The following is a 15383-nucleotide window of genomic DNA, read 5'->3' on the forward strand; positions in this document are numbered from 1 at the left end:
TGGCACGGACACTATCTGTGCACCTGCTGAGCCTCATGGTTCCAGGACTGCATTTGCTGAGGGAGTAGTTGCAGCCACGAGACAGACCTTTCGAATTGCCGCGCGCATCCTCAAAGTGAGTGCCTCGAAAGTTACAGGGAGCCCTGCTAACGATGCAACCTGTTGTCAGCAGAGACCCTGCTGGAAGAGCCTGAGCAGCGATTCTCGAGATAATGAAAAGTCGGTGCCTCTCAACGCACTCAGCAGCAAGGTAAACACCGACGCTCATGCTGTTTTACAACTATCATGATTCGTGACATTAGGTGTGTTTTAAGATTCGGGATGAAGTATTATGCTCTACAGCTTTACGTTTAGTTATCTAATGCTAAAGTACAGACTGTATATTTATTAGCCTTCAAGATGCAATCATGCTACTAAGCAGCAGGACTAAATAAACACTAGCTGGCTGTTCCTAAAAGATTGCATCTTTCTAATCAATGACCGGGTCGAGTGTATATTTTAAAGGGCGAGTTCTTTTTGTTACAGTGCATTCTGCGAGCAAACTGATCTCGCTCGGGCCCTGAATTTAGTGCCTGTGAAAGGGAATGTGTCGGAGTTAGTGCTCAGGGCGCAGTTGGGGTCAACATACTTGAGCAGGTGTGCATTTAGATCAGGCTGTATGTATGTTCATTCAATCTTTGGCCTCTGTGTGGAGTGTCATAATATGACTCCGGTGATTTTGGTGGGAGTAAGACTCCAATGGGGCTTATTTACAAGCCCCTTGCGCCGCGCCATTTTTAATATGAGAAAATGCGACGTACCAACGGTGAAAGGAGCTTGTAAACAAGCCCCAAGACTGCTACAGCAATGGTTTAACTGGGTGGTCCCTCCGGGTCTCAGACCATGTTGTAATTCAAAGTTAGCATTGCAACTGGTGTCACTTATGGGCCTAATAATCATTTCCCTAATTTTACCGTCAAAAGCACTGCTCAATTTCTGACCAATGGATACATTTCAAATCTGTGATTTAGCTTCTGTTTATATTGCATGTGTTTTACTGGTCCCGGAATAGCATGCTACTTGCCGAAAAAGCGCTTCGACGCCTCGTCAGGGGTAGTAGTAACTAGTAAGGGCTATATAAATGCAATTACAATACAATACTTAATCTTCCATACCCAAAGAGCGTTTATTAATTCTTGGATGCTATGTTTCTGTACTCCGGCAGCTGAAAGGAAGGGCACAAATTGAAACTGTGCATGTCACATAAAGCTGTCCCAGGGCTGGCGCTCTGCACACCAGTCGTGAGGGGGTGACACCATGAGCTACCGCACTGGGTGACACCAACCCTAGTGACGCCACTGCCCTCGCTGTCTGTAACCTGGTCACTGCACCGCTCTGCCTGTGCCCTCGGCTTTGCCTGTCTCTCTGCATGTAGAAAAGCAGTACCTACCTGCCTGTGAGCTGGCCTCACTCTACCGTCCTGCACCCTGGGCCTAACTTTCTCTGGCTGCACCCCGCCCCCTCCTATCTTGTGTAGTCTGCTTCCTTCCTCGTGTGAGCTAGTGGTGGGCTGTCTCTGTCCCGCTCGGTACCTCTTAGTTTATACTCCTCACTACAGTCTGGTGGGCTCTGCCTCCGTCTCTGTCCTGCTCTGTATCTTTTCTTTATCCCTCCCTGTCTGCGGCCTGCTGGTCCCTGCCTCCTTCGCCCCTGTCCTCTCGTCCCAGACATTCGTACTCTACCTCCACTCGGCTCGGGCCTGTCCTCTGTCACCGGCTGAGCCCCCTCAGCTTCGCGCCGAGGGCCCAGGCCTCTACCTCCTGCCAGGCTGAGCAGCGTTTCCCCGCAGGCCCCGCTCGGGGTAGGCTAGCCCCCCTGCTTTTTAGGCGCTAATATTCTTCCACTCTGGCCTGTCCTCTCTCTCCGGCGGCGCCCCCACCGCTTCGCGCCGCGGGCTCAGGCTTCTACCTCCTGCCAGGTGGGGCAGTGTGTTTCCACGCTTCGCCCGCGCGCCCAGGCCTCTACCTCCCTGTCAGCGTGCGCAGTGTTTCCACGCAGGCCCCGCTCGGGGTAAGCCAGGGCCCCCGGCCCGCGCTGCCAAGTGAGTAACTCAAGGATGTGGTAAAGGAAACGCGTCGACAGACGCTGGTTTCGAGTCCAACACGAAGCGGCCGGTGCTCCCCTTGCTTCTTCTTCAGTCAGCCCCAGGACCAGAGCACCGCAGGCCCGCAGCGGCAGCCCTAGGCCCCCGGCTCTCGCAGTCAAGTCGCAGGCATGGACATTAAGGTGAGAATGTACAGATGCTGGGGGTGCTGGTGTTGAGGGGGGTTGCGACGTACGGGCCTTCGCGGGGCAATGCAGTGTGTGCTAAAGGTGGGCGAGCCGACACATTAACAAGGGTCTAGCCTGGCACCAAGAACTGTGTTCGAGCCGAGATGATACAAACATCGTAAGAAAATATCATATGTAAAGTCTCCTAAAAAGTCCCAAACGTGTATTTCTTTAACACGTTTCAGCGTTTCACCTAAGAACTTCTGATAATGTCAGTGTGTTGAAAGACACTTGTTGAAAGTGATAGTTTTTAAACATAAGAGTTTAGAAACATCAACCCCTCCCTGACCACAATGCCATTAGTGAACTTAGAGGCAAGTCAGTTGTCATGTGCTCCCTATATGTAGCCTAGATTTATGGCCCATATTTCATATTTAATTAAATCAAGTATGAGAGGTTTTTGTACAGAACACATCCTGAACTCCGCAAACTGCTCTCATTCAATAATGAAAAAAAAGGAGGCACAGTGAAATCAAATATTTACCTTGGATCACACAGTTTGTTAAAGCGGGGAAGCTGGGATTGGTCCCAGGTTGTTTTTATTTCACATTGTGCAATTCAGCAACTAAATTGGTATTTCTTTTTCTGTCCTTTTTTCCCCAAACTTCTTTTTAAATTCTAGCTTTCTTTTCAATACTTGGGCTATGAGTTTGAGTATAGCTGATAGGCAGAAGCCATATGAAAGCTTGCCTCGGTTTGGGCTGAAGGCCAAGAGGACAATGCGTCTGACTCTAGCCTTCAGTGGTTTGCACACCTATAGTGTATGCAGGTCTAAAGTATAGGTGGGACATGGTCAGTACCTGCTGAGATACCAACTGGGTCACATAAACAGCTAATGATATGATAGGGATCTCACTCGAAAAGTTATTTGTCAGTGAGAGTTGGTTTGATGTCTCGTGGGGGGGCAATGTTATCTCACACTCCTAGCAAGATTTGAGGTGATGTCTCATTCTACTGACCAGTGCTTTCACACACTTTTAATATGTTTAATCATGCACATATGACATTAGTTTATTGGTTGACTGCAGTAGGAGCTCAGGTGAAGCAGCAACCACAGTCCTAGTCATGATAAGGCACAAGCAAACCCCAAATTAACTTGCACTCAGCCCCCTCATAGCTTGGCACAGAGCTGTGAGGCTTAAATTAGTGGCAGTGTGTAAAGTATTTGTGCAACATTTCAACCTGTAAAACAGTGCTTGCTGTGCGAGTAGACTGTCTTGCGGCGGCTCACGCTGAACTTCAGTGTGAGCAGCGCAGATCCGGTGCAAATGGGCCAGTTTGCTGTCACGTAGAGCCTTAAAGCTTGATTTAAAGAGCCCATTAGCCACACTAAGGGTCCAGGACTTGAGAGGCACCACATGAGGTGCAGTCACTACCACATGGGGTGCAGTCACTACTAGACTTTGACGTTACCATGTGTTCCTGTAGCATGCAAAGTTGTTACAACGACTTGCTTTAAGGAACGCGGTGTTGGACTTGTGTTATGTTTTAAGTCCAACACCTTCCCAATTAATACACCGACTGGAGCTGAACTAGTAATTTATACTATTCTAAAGTCTATCGCTTCCAAAAAGCACCTTTTTGTAACGACATGTGTGCGTTCCGTGTGGTAACACCGTAGTCGTGGTAGTAACTGCGTTGTTAAGCCATGCATGATTTAGGCGTGCGTGGTTCCGACATACAATCGGTGGCTGCAATTCCTAATGGAATCACAAACTGCAGCCTACCTCATTATTATTCATGAGCCAGGTCTATTGTGACCCCTTTAGGAATTAGTATTTCCAAATTCTGGGTATTGGTACACTAGTAATTGTGATTTCCTAATTGCAATTCACAAAGAATCTCAATTAGAAAATCGCAATCCCTATATTCTCTACTTACGTCTCCATATTTATTAAAAGTGAGTTTTTAAACATGAACTGAGTAACACTTGCCGCCCTGATGGCAATGCTATTAGTGAACAAAGAGCCAAGTCAGGGACCATGTGTACCGTACATGGGGCTAGATTCTTATTATATATGAAACAAACGTTTAGACTGTTTAATCAAACAACAGTTTTTTTTTGTGCAGGGGAAATGCTGAACTTACATATTTGAAGGTGCTGTCAAATGTGATAATGAAGATAAAGTTGGCTCTGCAAAATAAAATATTTGCCTAGGATCATACAATTTGAGACCAGTTTACCGTTCAAGTACATTACAGTTTGGTCAAGTAGATTATTCAAATTACAAGAACTTCAGGTCTAGTAACAGTGTAATGATTTTTAAGACCTGCAGTTACACCCAGTCATGTGAGCCAGGGCAGGCTATAGACACAAAAGGGCTAAGGGCAGAAAAATGGCAACTTTATGAAAGTGGCATTTTTAAAATTGTGATCTAAAACCCCACTTCACCACTAAATAGGGCTTTTCATAACAATTCCAAAGACACCAAATGTGAACTGTTTAACTCTTCCTACTTGGAAATTACACTTATAAAATGTAATAAAGCAACTCCAATTTTATGCTATGGGAGAGATAGGCCTTGCAGTGGTGAAAAACAAATGTAGGGGTTTTTCAGAACAGGACATGAAAAACCTAAAATTACATATTCACTTTTTAAAAACACTGCACCCTGCAATTGGGGCTATCCATACCCTACCTTAGGGGCGACTTATACATATTGTAAAGGCAGGTTGGGGCGTGGCCAAAGGTTTACTTTACCTGGTCGACATGGCTGTTTACCAATTTAGTCCAAGAAACAATAATGTGTTTATGTTAGTAACACATGACTGCAGCAGAAGTTCAGTTCTTGCCCTTCTTATGCCTGCGTTTCAAAAATGTGGTTCATATATATGCCTTAATCAGTAATTAAATACAATCTACATTGAGGTTTCATAGCTTGTATGGTAGTGCTGTCTTACAATCGTCATGTATTAATATCTAAGCTGATGTCTCTTGGTGTTTAGAGCTGTTCTGCTTTATTGTGAATCGAAATGCATAGGGTCTTCTGGAGGTATTGTCTCAGAGTGTGCAGGCCGTGGTTCATGGCTCTTCGTTGTATGGCCACGCTGTCTGAAACTGATTTTATGTTAACATCTGTTATTATGTAGCAACGTGTGTATAGGGCTATGCAGTTGTAAGCTAATTGTAGTATAAACAGAACTTTGGGGATGTATCATAGTGTAGACCATGCTGACATTAGCTGATTCTAGTCTGGTGTACCATGGGCATAATATCTCATAGTACCTAGATCATGTGGCCTCACCACTGGTTATAACATCTGGGGGTAATGTCTCATATATAGGAATGGTTGTAACTTAATGAGGTATTTGTATTTGAGCTTGTAAAGCGCACTGCTACCCGTCCGTAGGTTTCCTGGCGCTGTATAACTCTGGGGAACCCGTCCTGGCTTTCCCTGTGGGATGGTCCCTGCTGGGAGTCCCCAAGGTGGAGCCAGGCATCCCCGGAATTGATGGGGCCGTTGTGGAGATTAGGCAAGCGAATGCCCAGAGTTGCCGAGTGGAACCCCTGATTAGAGTAAGCACCGAAGCGAGAATTATCGAGTCCGCTGACCCAAGTCCACGACCCTGCCGCGTCGGGTTATTGAACCCTGGTCCCGGACCGACTTCTGCTCCCAGGTCTGCCGCCTCTAACCAGTGAGCCACACCACTCCACTCTGTAATAGGTCTGTATGTGAAGTCTCATAGCATGTTGGCCATGCTGCCTCACTCCTTGTTATAAGTCAACAAGCTTTGTGGGTGATGTGTCCTAGTGTTTATGAATTGCTTTTTTTCCTCCACTAGGTAAATGACTGTCATAGCTTGAGGAGCTGAGTTTGCGCTGAAGAGAAATTGATGATGTGTTTCATATTCAGAACTATAAGTTCTTTTTGCTTTAAACTGAGTTAAAAATACTCTATGCTTCCGAGGGATTAATAAGACCCAGGCAAGTTTTCTGGGCTTGCATAGGTATTCTTTGTTTCCAAGAGTAGAGCATTTTAAGTGTAAGTGAAACAGAAAATGCCATAAATACTCATACAACAAGTTCACGAGAGGATAGAGGTACTATTAAACTAGTATTTGGTAGCTGAGATAATTCTAGGACTTGGCACAAGATTTAACTCGGAGGAAGAATGCAAACTAAAAGTTGGAGGAGTAAGAGACCCAGACTGCCAATGATTGTCTGTGAAGTAGAATTTCGTGTATCGTGGTCTTTGATTTCAATTACTGTGCTGAGATCTGGAAGTAATAAAACATTTTCCCCTGCTTTTGTGTGGCATGCCCTGATTGGAAGTCTGATTGGAGAGTGTCAGTAAAAGAGACAGAGATTTGCGTATGGGAGACCCACCATCTTAATAAACTACAGTCTTGTTAGGTTGCATTCAATTCGTAGAGAAAAATCTGCACAAACTGACAGCTATGGCACAAGCAGCAGGTGTCTACCCAGAGAACAGCTTCAAGCAGTACCATACAACGTTAAATTTAAGGACACAACCCATTACATTCTCAGACTGATTCGGAAAAACCAATTACGATTTAGTAAGCAAAACGAGATTAATATTTAAAATAGGATAAAGAGAACTAGAGGTAAGGGTAGTACAGTCTTAAGATAAAAATGGCAAAAATGGAACAACGAGTAATGAAGTCAACTTTAGTCCTTGTGCATTACTTAACATGAGCAACGTCTGGCCAATCTTGCATCAAAACAAGAAGTTACAATGATATTCTTCTGCCTCATAGAGCCAGGGAGATCCGGGGTGGAGTCAGTTATTGTCCACAATAGTGCACTCTATTTTTTAGTGTCTTCTGCCGCTCCTTATGAGACTTTACTCGTAGTCCCAAGTGTGAAACTTTCTTCTCCGGTTCTTGCTTCAGCTAAGAGTTCCAATTTTTTAAAGACGCTTGACAATAAATTCATTTTTTTTTTACTAGCACAGGGAGCCCCTGGGCTGGTTTCCAAGGACCAAGTACAGGTCTCCTACTAGATATAGTGCAGTTCACTCTCAACTGGACAACTAGTTCTTTTTTACGTAACCTGGAGCTTTTCTTCAGTCTTTTGTGTTCCTGAGGCAGTGAACAGGAGAACAGCCAGCATTCACTTCTAGAGCAGTTCCATCTGTTAGTCAAGTGGAGAACAAGAGTCCTCGAAGCTTCTATCCTTAACACTTCAGTCAGGATTCTTCTTCCTTCAAGTTTTTTCATGCAAGGGCAGGCATTTTCTTGGGCGTTAGTGGTGAGGTGCCATTGTTCGCCCATGTAGTATGTCAGTGTTTCCTAAACTGTGGGCCGCAATCCACTGGAGGCTGATTTTTGGGGATCGTAAAAGTCTAAGCAATAAATAAAGATGCCTTTAAATTCTGTATTTATCTGGTCACTACTGCTGTGCTCCAAAAATCGAGTTCACATATCAGGCTAGGTCTTCTGACAAATTGCTGCTTATTTTCTTTTTTTTGGGAGATGGGATCTAGTGTGTACGAGCTACAGTCAGAGAAAGAAGGGTAAAGGGAATTATGTGACAATCTTGACCAGAATAGGAGGTAGGTTGTCATTTTTTGTAACACAGCAAAAAATAAATACTTGTAAATGAACCACAATCATTCAGCAGTTAGGAAAGCAAAAGTGAAACATATTTTGTAATGCTGAAGTAGGATGGAAACAAAAATTTTAATACGATCAAAACAGATTGAGACACTTTGTTTTGATGATGCACAATTGATAAATGTTCACTGAAACCTGCTTTCCACAATTATCATTTGTGTTCAATAGAATTTTATCAGTAAAACTGTACATTTGTTCATATTTAGTGACCATTCTAATGGAAAATGTGTTGTCTCTAAATGACAGTGTGCCACCACAAGATATTTTAGTTTCATCAAGAAATGACCCATCTCATGTTCATTAAAGCTGGTGGGTCATGACGTTTGTCATTCTAAGAAGTTGGTCATGTAGTTCTAAAAAGGTTGCCAAGCAGTGAACTAGGTAGTGAGTGATACGAGAGTTTCCGGGCACCAACAATTAACCCTCATTTTTATTTCCTGTTTCATCTAACTGCAAACCTTCTCAGAACCCTACTTTGAAGTGGTACTAGTTAGGCTTACCTGTAAGGAGCTTTGCATCGTCGCTCAGATCCAGCCCTTTGGCAACGAGGAATGTTTGTCTCTTCCTAATTTGCATACTGTGTTGCCTTCCAATGTGGGCCCATTTTGAAACTTCACTTGAAATTGAAGGCTGCTGCTTTAGTCCTTTGTGATATCTGTTACTGTCCCCTATCAAATGGTTCAACCCAGTTAAGTGGCCAGTGTTTGCACCACTACATTCTTCCTTTTTTAGAAGTGGTAATATTGTTTCCTGGCAGCACAACACCTGACTCCTAATTAGGATGTTAGTTGCAACCATTACAGCAAAGGCAGGCCTGCAGGACTGGTGTAGTTCTGTTTGGCTTTTAGACAACAAAAGTTTTACATTTTAAAATTGACTTTTCCCTTACAGATATAAAATATCTACTTTCACCGCAAAATCAGATTTTTGAGGAAAAGTGGAAAATGACTGTCAACCAAGAATTACAGTATTCCCTAGGCAAACATAAAAAATAGACTTTAATTCACAATTAGAATTTCTCATAGAAAAATGCAACTTAGTCTATGCAATGAAAAAGAGTGACTGGTAACTTTTCACTGTGGGGGCACGTTTCCCTCAATATGTAGCATGTCAAACTATTATATCACAAGCACCCAGCATTGTGGGTTGACAGTATACACATACGGTGACTAACCTAATGAATGCACACATTTTAAGCAATTGGGCTATTAGTTGTGCAGGATGGGAGTCTTGCTCAAGTGCCCACAAATGTCTCCTTACTGGGAACCATGCACATCATTGTAGCACTTAACTTTCTCAGGATAGCGAAGCTGAGCAGTCCAAGGCCTACTTTTGGGAGCTGGCGTGGGCTCATAATCTCAGTTTGCTATCACTCAACAACAACACTCAATAAATTACTATCCAGTTAGTGCTTTTTCTTTGAAAAAAGTAAAGTCCATTTATTACACAAAGGCTACTAAATACTACGCATTAACTTACACATATGTACATAAGGTAGATTGAAACACCTATGTTAGCATTCTCAAATCACATTTGACCCCCATGACCCTCATAATCAATAGCCCCTACTCACATATACCAGATGTGCATCCTAATATAAGGATCTGTCTTATATATTTCAGGCCTATTGTGTCTTTCAAAGGGGTCACCACATATATAATACAGGCATATTGGCTATGTCAAAGATCACCTCATTGATCGAAATAATAGTCAGATATTAGAAATCACAATTCAAATCAATAGTCCCATCAGCCATATTTAAAAAGTATATGCATTGCAATGTAATAAAAAGATCACTGTCAGTAATATACTTTAAATAAAACATTGAAAATCAAAGTATCAATGCATTTGAATTGTTCTTTACTTTAATGAGGCCACATACAATTCAACCATTTGACCAACCACCTGGGGTCCCAATACTCCCAAGCTGCAGAACAAAAGCTGCAGCTCAGGGAGTGCTTGAACATAAGGTATACAGTTTTCTCAGCAGATGTTTACTAGGATTTAGAGGACATAGGATTAGTTTGCAAAAGTCGATGGAGTTACTGCACCTCCAGCAGCCCCCACAATACTGCTATAATATATTGGTGGAGTTTGCCTGGTTTGGGGCACCACAAAGCAAGTATAAAATACAAATAAAGCCATTGAGAGGCATTATGGAGCACTCTCAGGCAGGAGCCCTAAATATATCTAATAAGTGGGTACTACTGGTGTGTGCTGCAACCACATATTGCAGCATTTTTTCTTTCTTTTTTTTAAAGACCCCCGTTTCCATGCTCATCGGATATCCAGGTGCTGCATCAGGTTGGGGGCATCGCAGGGAACCTACTCCCGGCTGCCAGTGCCCGCCTGGCCAGCACTGCTGGTTGCTGGCACTGGAGCTTGTATCCTCATTCTACCTGCCAGCTCCATTTAGGCACGGTGTGTAGACTGTGGTGGCCATGCCACCCCCTCCAGACACAGGGAGCAGGGGTGGACCAAACACCATTGGGGGTGGTGTGGCCCAGGACACCCGTTTCCTCTGCTCACATCAGGGTCTGGGATGGGGTTCCAGGTTCCACTTAGGATAGCAAACTGGGCCATCTTCTGCCTTTTTGCGTGAGGCCCCAGGGATGGGGTCCTTGGGGTGGAAGGCTGGCTCAGAAAGGGGCACACGCACACCCTCTCCCCATAAAATAAATAAAGTTGCGCTGACTCGAGGGGGCGCTAGAGGGCGCACGGCAAGATGGGCGCACCTTCGTGAGGCTCTGCCTGACCGTGCCACCATCCGCCAAATATCTGCTGCATCCAGCTATTATTCCCCGTAGTATTAGTAGCGGGGCCCTGCTAACATATTGTGGAGAGGAGTGAGACAATGTGCGGGTGCAGAGATCCGTGTACGGCGGCCATTCCTGTGCAGTCCCTGTGACCACAAGGCCACCTGGCATGGCGGACTGCGGAGAGCTATGAGCTGGGTGGCAGCGACATCGGTGTGACCTGCTGGTGCGTTCACCGACACGTCTATGGTTGCCGCGGGAGTCCCGGGCTTGGCGGCGGAGCTGTGCTGGTGGGCACCCCCCCCTGTAGACCCGGCGCTGTGCTAGAAGACCAGCGGAGCTGAGCCCTGGTGCTGGCTGAGAGTGAAGGGGCTGGCCTCTGCGCAGATCGGCAGATCCCGATAGCCGAGACAGGGAGCTCTCGGTGCGGCAGCTTCCTACCTGCTCTGCCTGTTGCCGATTTGCGGTGAGTGGGGCTGGGGACTTGGAGGCGGCCGGGGCTGCGGAGGTGGTTCCGAGCCCGGCTCCGGGACACGGCTCTGCGTGCTGCGGCCGGTGCGGGGGGAGCGGGAGGCGGAGGGCTGCACGGGCAGCGATATCGTGGAGGCGGCTGTGGATCTCAGTTGCGCTGTCCCGGTCGTGGATTCCTGGGCTCCCCTGGCTGCGGCTGGCTGCTGGATAAGTGAACTGCGCTCCTCTGGGCCTTATTGGCGTGGCGTATTTCTGTGGGGCTGCTCCCTTTGGACCTTAATGCTTGCTGCATACATAACTCTTTGACTGATTTTGCATCAGCTGTCCCGAAACGGGAGGGTGGACTGAGTGCATCTGAGGGCTATTTGCGCTGCTCTGCCCTGTTTGCCCTCGTGTATTTTGACTGTGCGGCCGTTGGGCTTGGTGGAGCGCCATTATCTGGATTCATCTTATTGGTGGCAGCTTACCCTCCCTGCCGGGTATATCACAATGGGCTGCACTGAAAGAAATCAGCCAAAACTGTCGTTTGACACCCAGCAGCGGCCTGACTCATCGCAGCAGGCGGTGACGGACCCGGAGACCGCGCCAGTAGCGGGTAGCTCCCCTAAGTTGGAGGCCACGCTCGCTGCCATGCAGAGAACGCTGCAGTCAATTGAGGGCACTATGGCTGCGGTGAACCACAGGCTAGACCATATGTCGACGCAATTGGAACGCCAAAACACAAGAATGGGTGAGATAGAACAGAGGGTGTCGGCGACGGAGGATGGCCTGACCTCGATCTCCGATAAAGCACTTAACATGGAACGTGTTCTCTCCCTTATTCAGGCACGCAATGAGGATTTAGAAGCGCGGTCCCGGCGCAACAACATTCGCGTCACGGGACTGCCAGAGTCCACCAACGTGGGCAGAATGGAGGACTTCATGGAGCGTCTCATAGTAGACATATTTGGCGCTGATCAACTGTCTAGTATGTTTATAGTGGAGCGCGCTCATCGCTCTCTGGCTGCGAGACCGGTACCGGGCACGCCACCACGCCCTGTAATAGCGCGTATATTGAATTATAGGGACAGAGATGCCATCTTGCGCATGGCTCGGGATAAGGGGACTATTGAATACCAAGGGAACCGCCTTGCCTTCTTTCCAGACTTCACAGTGGCAGTTCAGGCAGCACAGAGGGAGTTCAATACTGTGAAGCAATTTCTTCGTAAGGAGGAGGTTCCTTACGCCATGTTGTATCCAGCCCGGCTCCGCATTGGAGCGGCTGCGGACAACAAAATCTTCACGTCCCCAAAAACTGCATTGGAGTATGCTAAAAAATTGAAACGAAGATGGAAAGCTTCAACTGGCGGTCCTGTAGAAGAGCATCTGGAGAATGAGGAGAGCTAAGTGGGTTGATCTGCAAGTGAAGACATCTCTAAATTGACTCTCTGATTACACTGTACTGTTGAGAACTGTGCCTAGGTACTGGTGGAAGGCTGGGGGTGGGTTGGGCGGCCACAATACTCACTCTGCAGGGATTTGTGCTTGTAGTGTGTTACCGTGAACTGTGATTCTGCCTTGGTTGGGTGCGGGGAGTGGGATATGCGGGCGGGCCATCTACTACACTTGAATTTAAGGTTTGGATTGCTTGCGGTGCCCCTCCCCTGTTCTGCTCATTTTTACCCGTACACTCGGTGCTTTGATTACATGCGGATGGGCGGCGCATTACATCTGATATACGGCCCATTTCTTCGCTTTCCCACTATGGTTTGAGTCCTTCCAGTGGGGGACTCTGGCTGTTACCTATATGTATTATGAAGAGACTAAGCTAAACTGTAATGTATGGATGCTGCACTATTGATGCTCGGTCACCTCCTGCTGTATGGGAGACTTATGCGTCTGCGCCCCCTGAATGGGAGAACCCCGAATTTTGCTACTTGTTGATTGTGGGGGGAGGTTGGGAGCGGGTTGGGAACGGCCTTGGCAGGTTCGGGATGCTAAAGTGGAAGGAGGGTGGGTATGGTGGGTAACTGGACTGTGGGTTTGTTTGCTGTTGTTGTGTTGGAACCGAAAGGGTTTTACTAAGTGCAGCTATGTAATGTGCGTGTCTCAGATCTTCTACTTTATAATGCGGACATGTTCTATCCGTGTATGTCACTTGTTGCAACTCTATGAATCCCATGGATAAAAGGGGTAGGATTACCTGCCTTACGTGGAATGCGCGTGGGTTGAATAGACCGCAAAAGACCAGACAGGTAGTTGCATTTTTAAACAGGCACAATGTTCAAGTGGCGTTTTTACAAGAACGCACCTACAGGGGCGTGCTGCAGATGTTGTGGCTAAACAGTGGGCGGGAGTCCGACTTGCTTCTACGTACTCATCCTATGCCCGGGGTGTCATGTTGTTGATTAAGAAAAACGTTCCTTTTGTGAGCATGTATGAAGACATTGACAAGGAGGGCAGGTACATTATTTTGCAAGGTAAACTGTGGAACATTAATTACTATGGTCAATGTCTATGGGCCCAATGTGGACGACCCAGAGTTTTATGTCAACTTATGGAGCAAGATTTATGCATTGCCGCCTTCAGCTATTATCTGCGGTGGGGACTTAAATGTGACTCTGGAGCGAGACCTGGATCGTAAGGCTGGTTCTACACTCTCAGACAGGAGGGCGGTGAAGGCGGTGAGGGATGGTATGCTTGAACTTGGCTTAGTGGATGTATGGCGTTTGGGACACCCTGGTGTGAGGGAGGGAACCTGCTACACCTCTGCGCATGACACATGGTCCCGCTTGGACTATTGGCTCTTCACGAAGGATGTGAGTGGATGGGTGTCAAAGGTAGTACATTTGCCTCGTACATTGTCTGATCATGCGCCTGTACTGCTTGAATTAGTATTACCAACACATAAGCCTCCGCCATTTTCTTGGAAGCTGCAGCCTGCGGCGCTTCTAGATCAGGTGTTTCGTGAGGGTCTGCGCGAAGCGATAGAGAGTTACTTTGAAAAGAATGTTGGCTCAGTAGATAATATGTGCACGGTATGGGAGGCGTTCAAAGTGACCATGCGTGGCGTATGTATAGGCCTGCGAGCGGGTGTGCTTAGCTCCCTAAGGAGCTCCATGGATAAGTTAGAAAGGGAATTGGTGGAGCTGGAAGGTCAATATGAGAGTGAGCCAGCGGCGTCTGTTCTAGCGTCTATACGGTTGAAAGTGACTGAATACAATGAGTTGGCGGACCAAGAGGTGAAGCATTTAGCTAAACGGACCAGAGCTCGCTATTATGGTGAAGGATGCCGACCGGGACGTGGGCTGGCAGGCAGAATCAGAGAACCCTGGGCCAAATATTGCGGGGTACAGGAAATTAAGGATGGTGATAGCCCAGTGACGGATGCTGATGGCGTTTTGGATCAATTTGTACACTTCTATAAAGGAATGTATGCTTGTCGGGAGACTGCTAGTGACAATGACATAGCGCAGTATCTGGACGAAGTGGCCCTGGTCTGGTTGTCGAAGGGACAGCAAGAGTTTTTAATGCACCACATAACTGAGCAGGAACGTAGGGAAGCGATTGCTGCTTTGCCAAATGGAAAGGCGGCGGGTTCTGACGGGCTCCCGTCTGAATTTTATAAGGAATACGTGGATTTGATCTTGCCTCACCTCCCGACAATGTATGCTGAGGCACTGGAGCGGGGACAATTGCCGGCGTCGCTGAGAGAGGCCCTAGTTGTGGCGTTGCCGAAATCAGGGAAGCCACTGGATAAATGTGAGTCGTATCGACCTTTATCCCTAATGAATACTGACGTAAAAATACTTGCAAAGGTCCTAGCGACACGCTTGCGCTTGCTGCTCCCCGTAATGGTCTTGCCAGACCAGTCGGGGTTTATTCTGACACGCTCCACGTCCCATAATCTATGGGCGCTGTTTACGGTGCTACATTTGCTTAAGCCTGATTTAGCGGCGGCAGCGGTTCTACTAGACGCTGCCAAAGCATTTGATTCTATAGCGTGGCGGTACATGTTTGCGGTGCTTCACCGGATGGGTGTGCCCCTTATGTTCACGGCTTGGATACGATTGCTGTATACGGCCCCGGATGCCCGAGTGAGAGTCAATGGGCGGGTGTCTGCAGTCTTTTCCAACCAACGAGGCACTCGTCAGGGGTGCCCACTCTCGCCCCTACTCTTTGCCCTCATCTTGGAGCCGCTGGCATGCGTGCTGAGGCAACGGCATGCCGATTCGGCACTTCGCTTTCATCACAGACCGGTAGCAGTGTCGATGTATGCTGATGATATGG

At 46.9% G+C, this 15383-nt stretch overlaps 1 protein-coding gene across 1 annotated transcript in view; it reads left to right on the top strand.

The window, feature by feature from the left end:
- The first annotated feature begins 1365 nt into the window (after positions 1-1365).
- LOC144770670 (uncharacterized) overlaps positions 1366-15383 on the top strand; it is a 275828-nt gene continuing 261810 nt past the window's right edge. The window contains exon 1 of the mRNA XM_078655384.1: positions 1366-2265. Coding sequence (XP_078511510.1) covers positions 2254-2265 — 12 coding nt within the window. The 5' untranslated portion in view covers positions 1366-2253. The remainder of the gene's footprint in view (positions 2266-15383) is intronic.

The sequence above is a fragment of the Lissotriton helveticus genome, chromosome 7, assembly GCF_964261635.1.
Source record: "Lissotriton helveticus chromosome 7, aLisHel1.1, whole genome shotgun sequence".
Taxonomy (NCBI): domain Eukaryota; kingdom Metazoa; phylum Chordata; class Amphibia; order Caudata; family Salamandridae; genus Lissotriton; species Lissotriton helveticus.